The 7,484-nt window shown below is 42.0% G+C and overlaps 1 protein-coding gene across 1 annotated transcript in view; it reads left to right on the plus strand.

Annotated features, from left to right (window-relative positions):
* Positions 1–7,484, plus strand: part of grin2da (glutamate receptor, ionotropic, N-methyl D-aspartate 2D, a) — a 254,730-nt gene that overhangs the window by 233,445 nt on the left and 13,801 nt on the right. The window contains exons 17-18 of the mRNA XM_032535848.1: positions 4,297–4,358; positions 6,471–6,641. Coding sequence (XP_032391739.1) covers positions 4,297–4,358; positions 6,471–6,641 — 233 coding nt within the window. The remainder of the gene's footprint in view (positions 1–4,296; positions 4,359–6,470; positions 6,642–7,484) is intronic.

A 7,484-nucleotide genomic window follows, 5' to 3' on the forward strand; every position in this document is an offset into this window, starting at 1 on the left:
CACACACACACACACACACACACACACACACACACACATACAGTACATGCCACTGCTCCCACCCTGTAAACATGTGCCGTCTCTCAGGCTTGTTGTCCAATCATTATTTGTACTTTTAAGCTTTTCAGTTTTCACAAAACAATTTATTTTGGAGACCGAGGACATGTGCGATGACACGACGGCTGGAATGACTGCAGCTCTTATAATTTAATTCTGTCACTCATAAAAAGAAAAGCTTTTACAATAACTTCAAATGATTTCCTGTGTTTTCTGTCCCGTCCAATATTTCTCTCCTCTCCATCTACAGTTATTCATATACTAAATTTTGCTGTGTCGCCGAGGATAAAATGTGATCACATGGGAATATGACTTGTACAAAAAATTTAATGAAATGTGAAATTGAACAACTTTGAAATATGACACAGGACCCCACCAGAGCATTTTCTTCAACAAATCTTCCATTTCAAAAAACAATTTCAGTCTAAGAAAAGCTTGCATCTAATCATTACTAATAATAGTGGATTGTTGTAGATCATGTGTGCTTGCTACAAACTATTTGGAATTGATATTACATAATTGAAATGCAGATGCCAACTTACTGTGCTTTTTTTGCTGATAATGTAGTTATTGTAGCTTAACCAGACTGCACACACATGACAGGCATTTCTGGCCAAGTGTGGCTTTAATTAAGCTCCAGAGACGGGTGTCAGTCTGGGGGTGCTCTATCGGGAAAATAGATTTCCTCCTTCAGTTAGGGGGGCGAGTCGTTGCCACAAGTAAAGGAGGGCAGGTGTCTTGGAGTCTTTTGTATGGGGAGCAAATTTGTGTCAGGGTACTGTGCAAAATTAGCCTAAACCTGTTGTTTTTCTATATTTTAGAAAAATAGAATTTATTCATCAGTCAATTCTTTTTAGTTTGTTTTGTAACTGAACTTCTATCTTTTCTTGTGTTAGGAAGCTCTGTAGAGGTAACATTTTCTCATGCCGGCTCGTCACGTAATGACAATTTTCTTTGCCGTCACTCTTCAGTGCACTGGGTACTCCTGAGTGTCTTACTTTCTTACTACGCACTACGGTGGCTGTTTTAAAGGTCTCATGACACGGTACTTTTTGGATGCTTTAATATAGACCTTAGTGGTCCCCTAATACTGTATTTGAAGTGTCATTCCCAAACTTTAGCCTTGGTGCCACTAGAGCCAGTCCCACAATTAGCTCTCCTTAGCATATGCCATTGCTGGGGGCCATTTTCCAGCCTCCACCTTGCCCCCCCCCCCCCCCCCCCCCTCTCCTCCTCAAAAGCTACAGACTCGGAAATGGCACATACTAAGGAAAGCTCATTGTGGGACTGGCTCTAGTGGCTGTAATTCTGAATCAAGGCTGAATTTTGGAACGAGGCTTCAGATAGAGTATTAGGGGACCACTAAGGTCTATATAAACAGACTTCAGATACAGTATTAGGAACCACTAAGGTATATATAAAAGAGACTTCAGATACAGTATTAGGACCACTAAGGTATATATAAAAGAGACTTCAGATACAGTATTAGGGACCACTAAGGTCTATATAAAAGACTTCAGATACAGATTAGGAACCACTAAGGTTATATAAAAGAGACTTCAGATCAGTATTAGGGACCACTAAGGTTATATAAAAGAGACTCAGATACAGTATTAGGGACCACTAAGGTCTATATAAAAGAGACTTCAGATACAGTATTAGGGACCACTAAGGTCTATATAAAAGGATTCAGATACAGTATAGGGACCACTAAGGTCTATATAAAAGGGACTTCAGATACAGTATTAGGGGACCACTAAGGTCATATAAAGGGACTTCAGATACAGTATTAGGGGACCACTAAGGTCTATATAAAAGGGACTTCAGATACAGTATTAGGGGACCACTAAGGTCTATATAAAAGCATCCAAACTTTTTTCCCCCCCTCTATGTACTGACTATGTATACATGTATGCACAAAATTTGCGTGATGCGACAAATACACAATTTGTCAAATATTTCCTCAAAAAGAAAAGTGAGTTAGTATGTGCTTGTTACTATCAATTTTGACCATGTAATTGATTATCACGATAACTTGATAAATCATTTCATTAAGACATGATTCCACTGAAAGACGATAAAATATCAGCCCTAGAGTTAAATAATGCAACTCGCACACTTCAAGGACGGGGTAAAGAGAAGTACAAAAACTGGTTATTTGCGCTGGAGGGAGCTAGTTGAGGTGCTTCTAGCGTGGGGTAAGGATGTCTCCTGGTCACCTCCTTGAGTTCTATATTCACGACCTTCCACCGCGCTGTGGAGGAAGGTCTGCCAATGCGAGACTATCTCCTTGTGGAGGTCTTCCAGGTGAGACTATACATAGAGTATAAAACCTCTCCCGCTCATCAGAACTTTCCCCTAAAAGCTTTTCCTGCACAGATTAGATAAAGGAGTGTGTATGTATAATGCCACTGAGAGGATTGAATTAATTCCTTACTACTGACCAATGTAAAGCTATCAAAGGGAGATGGGCACATTCTCTAGGTTAGTGTTGAACTGAATCAAACTGAATTGTTCCCAGATCACGGCCCAGCTGTCAAAAAAATCACAGAATGACACATTATTGTAATTATGAGCTCTGGATTTCCCCCCTCTGTGTTTTGCACTTCTGCTTTTTCTTTTTCATTTGTGCAGACGATGCCCCACCCTCCCCTCTTAACACCGTGGCATTTTCCTCCTCAGGGCAGGTGAGAGAGGATACAGCTGACATTCTGCCTGTCTGTCAGCTCTTTGTCGGGAGAGATTTCTCCCAAAGAGCAGCTTTGTGCGCCGCCGGCTGCCATGATTAATGTATTTACAGGGAGATAAAGGGAGAAAGGCTGAGAGCCGGACCGGGAGGGAGAAATCAGCCGAGCACTCATCGAAACTCGATGAATGAGATTACGGGAGTGAGCCGCACACAGAATCAACACGCGTATTAGCGTCTATTGTCAGGGTCTGCGCGGGGAGCGGGGCGAGATGAGGCCCGGTCGATGGAGTTGAGCCCGGTTTAATTCAGCTGTCATGAACGTTTGAATTCCCACACATGACTGTCGGGGAAGTGAAATGTGGCACACAGTGATCCATGTCGAAGGGAGATTTGTGTTTTGTTTGAGTCGATTTGACGTTTCAGTCAACATGGCCGAGTCTGGGTGGTCTAATCCGTGTGGCAGGACTTCGGGAGGGGTTTCCAGACAGCGTTAATTAACCCAGAGGTCAGTTAATATTGTAACTCTGAGCATCGGGAATTGGAACTTCCTTAGCCTGGGACATCTTCAGAGTGTGTGCACGACAGTGTGTTCATGTGCTAGTTTTAAAATCCTTCTGAAACCGGCTCACTACACATCTGTCTACATAAGTCTCTCTCCACATTTTATCCTTTGCTTTTTCCTTCCCACTACGTCATTCTTTTTCATTAATGCATTAATGGCCAGCCCTGAGAGTCCTATTACGCTGCAGCTCTGTGTGTGTGTGTGTGTGTGAGATTGTGATAGTTTGAGCGGGGAGTACAATGTTTGTGTACTTTGCCCCCCCCCCCCCCCCCCTTTTCATCATCCATGATCTGTCGCAACCCTCTGCCCTCAGTGTGCCCGCCTCAGATGCCAGGCCATTTCCCAACCTGCTTCAAAGGGCTTTTCTCACTTTCAATTCCAATTTTCTCTTTTCAGTCTCATGGCTTTCTCTGCAAATGGCCTCCAATTCTTTCTCTTGCTACCTATTCTGTAGCTTCTCCCCGATTTTTCCTTTACCATTCATACTTTGTATTTCAGTGATTGTGATTTGTAGCTTACGAGAGATACACGTTTCTGTGTACTTTATCCTTTGCATTGTAGTGACGGAGACCCTGTACTTTAATTTTACCATCTGTACCAGTCACCATGTTATCTTTCCTCGCTTGGCTCACTCCCATCAGTCTCACTTCCATCTCTTTTTAACATCACACAAAAAAGAATTCATTTCATTCTCCTCGCATTTCTCTCCCACATTCTGCATTTCATCATCTGACCCTCTCTTTATTTGCCTTCTCCTCTCTTCACATCTTCAGCTTTCCGACTCTTGCCTTCTCCCTCGGGGGATCAAACACCTTGCTCTCATAACAAAAAGGCAATAATCCCCTTTAAATCTCTCTTATTTTCTCCTCTAGTTCTGTACCGTTTTAACTCCTTCTCCCCTATTGTCTTTTCTATCTTGATATTTCATTTTCTTCCAGCTTCTCTTCTTTTTGACCCTCTTGTTCTCCCTCCGTCTTTTCTCTTGCAGATGAGATTGATATGTTGGAGCGTCTCTGGCTGTCGGGTATCTGCCACAATGATAAGATTGAGGTATGACGTCTTATACCTTTTCCCCCATCAACCTGGCACACAAGTCAGCTTCTGCTCTGATGTAGTCCGACCTGAGTCATGCTCAGCCAGTCAGCGAGCTACTCGCTGGGATAGTGGTCCAACCAGGCTGACGTCACAACCACTATCCCTGGTGCTGACCCCGCTGTGACCCCGCTGTGACCCCGCTGTGACCCCAGGCCAGACACGTTATGCACATTATACACATTGTGTTGTCTTCCTGTCGACCATGCCAAAAGCTCTTTTGTTCTCACTTCCAAAAAAATTTTGTGGCTATTTTTGAAAGTCTTTTTAATTTACTTTTTTGTTTCCCCACCCCCCCCCCCCCCCCCTACTGTTTTGGTCACTTTTTCAACATTTTATAGTTTTTTTCCCGATATCTTGGTCGTCTTTTCTTTCTGACACTATTGTCATTTTTGACACTTTCTTCTAGTGTTTTTGTGTTTTTTTCCAACACAAGTTATGTTTTTCCCTTTGTTTTGTCGCTCTTTTTCGTCATTTTGTACGCTTCTTTACCCCTTGTATGGTATTTGGGTCAAATTAACCCATTTCAAATTTTTACAAGAAAAAAATGGTACAAGTTACATTCTTTCTACCTGAAAATCAATTACCGTACCTTATTTCCTGTGATAAACATATATCCCTGACTCAATCAAGAAAATTATTCTGGATATGACACTTATGTTTTTTTTTCCATAGTGGATTTTTAACATGAATTATAACCTTATGAAAAACTAACCACTCTTCCATTTTTAATTGTGTTCTAGTAGAGACTGATTGCATTCCCTAAACATTTATGTTATCTCAATTGTTTGAAATTGAGATAAAGACAATATTTGTTAATAGATTATGAAGTATAATTTTTTTTTAGGATTGTTTTTAAAACTCCAAATAAGTCACGGGTCAAAAATTTAACTGGACCCGAGGGATACGAGAGGGTCCCGAAAGTGAAGACGATACAAGGGTTAAAACATCCCACATTTCTGATATAAAAATGGGTCAAATTTGATCCTTGGATAACATGAGGGTAATCAGTGTTCAGGCATATTTGCTGCAATTTCCATCAGCAGATAACCAGGTATCACGAAAACCAGACTCACTCAAGTAACCATCATCACCCTATAGAATTTATATATAAATTAAAAAAAAGATAGTACTCCAGTGTATACCTAGTTGGGAGCTATCAATAGTGAGTTGTCTGACAACCTATCATCACCTTAAACCTCACTGATAATTGTGAAACATATATGGATTGAATGAGAGAAGGATGATTTTTCTAACCTTTAATCTACTTGATGGAAAAGTAGAAAAACTGATCATTTGAAACTGATGCTTAAAGCCGTCACAAAATCCAGAGTTTCTGATTCTCTGCACAGCTTGTAAGAAAACGTTACATGTAATCAAAATTAACCTGTCATCTCGCCATGTGACAACGCATCCACATTGCTGCTTGCCTTCGCTCAATGTTGGCGCGCTTGCAAACGCAATTAACCGCTGCCTGATCAGACCTCCGCCTGCGTTTTGTGTCCTGTAGTTGGTTCGTATGACAAGCGCACACAGGTCTGGTAAAGGAGGGCCAACAAGCTCAGTTTCAGGGATGTATGTGCGGTTTATGGTGTTATACACATCAATAATAATTATTGATTTAAAAGTGAATGCAGCTTGGCAGCAGATGGGAGATATGGATGTTGAAACTGAATAAATAAAACAGGATGAAAAGCTTTTTTTGTTTGATGGACCAGGGTTTCTGTTGTGACTGACATGTTTTGGTCTCTGCATCAGTGTTCCGAGCGCAAGGGGCTCTAAAATATCACAGATGGGCGCTCTGACATCCAGTGACAGCAAGGGAATTCTCTATTGTACTGCTGGTTGTAATTAACTTTTTATCTGCTGTCTGGGAGACAAATTGGCCCCAGTTAGTGATAAATCTACTCTCCTGTTTCATCTCTGCTCCTCCCTTCTCATATGCTTTCCCTTTACCTCTTCTGCCTCTTCCTTTTACTCATGCCTTTTCTCTGCTCTCTTCTCCTATAACATTTGCCATTCCTATCCTTCCATCCTGTCTTTCCCCCGTCCGCCCCTTCTCCCCTCTAGGTGATGAGCAGTAAGCTGGACATAGACAACATGGCAGGGGTCTTCTACATGCTGCTGGTGGCCATGGGCCTCAGCCTCCTGGTCTTTGCCTGGGAGCATCTGGTGTACTGGAAACTACGGCACTGTGTGAAGCGATCTGGCGGGATGGACTTCCTCCTGGCTCTCAGCAGGGTGAGATAAGGCAGCAAAGACCCCCCCCCCCCATACACTTCAACACTAATACCTCACATCCTACTTAATTGGCTCACCATTGAAAGAATAAAAAGCTTCTAGATGCGATGATCTAAGTAGCCACAAGGGGCTGCATGCTTGTAGAATACAATACAATACAATGTACTACAATACAATGTGCTTTAAGTCCAGTCCAGACCAAAGATTTTGGATAAGTTGAAACGTGCAACTAGGGCTGATATGGAGAAAATCAAATATCGCAATATTCTTGACCAAATACCTCGATGTCGATATTGCAACGATCTTGTATGGTTGACTGTTCGTGCTGTGACAAAATGTTATTTACACAATGAGCTGTCAAATTTGCGGTGTTCACTCGGAAGGAATCCATGCACGTGGGTAGGCACTTGTAATGACACTACGCCCGTAATTGTTGTGGAGCTTAAATTGCTCTTATCATGCTCATTTTCAGGTTCATAATTGTATTTAGAAGTTATATCAGACTAGTTTTACATTTTCAAAAAACACCATATGTTTGTTGTACTGCACATTGCTGCAGCTCCTCTTTTCACCCTGTGTGTTGAGCTCTCTGTTTTAGCTACAGAGTGAGACATCTCACTTCTCTTCCATCGTTGTTGGGAGTCGCACATGCACGGTAGCTAGGTAAGGACTACTAGCCAGTCAGAAGCAGAGTATGAGGGCGTGCCATGCTAGCAGCTAGGTGAGCATTATAACGTGTGTTACAAAGTGACGCACGTTTGTCAGAGAAGTAACGGCTGGACTACAATAGAGCTGTTTGGAGCAGGTTGTGAACAGTGTTTTCTGTTGGAGATGGTAAGTCCC

This window comes from Etheostoma spectabile, chromosome 14, assembly GCF_008692095.1.
Source record: "Etheostoma spectabile isolate EspeVRDwgs_2016 chromosome 14, UIUC_Espe_1.0, whole genome shotgun sequence".
Classification (NCBI taxonomy): Eukaryota; Metazoa; Chordata; class Actinopteri; order Perciformes; family Percidae; genus Etheostoma; species Etheostoma spectabile.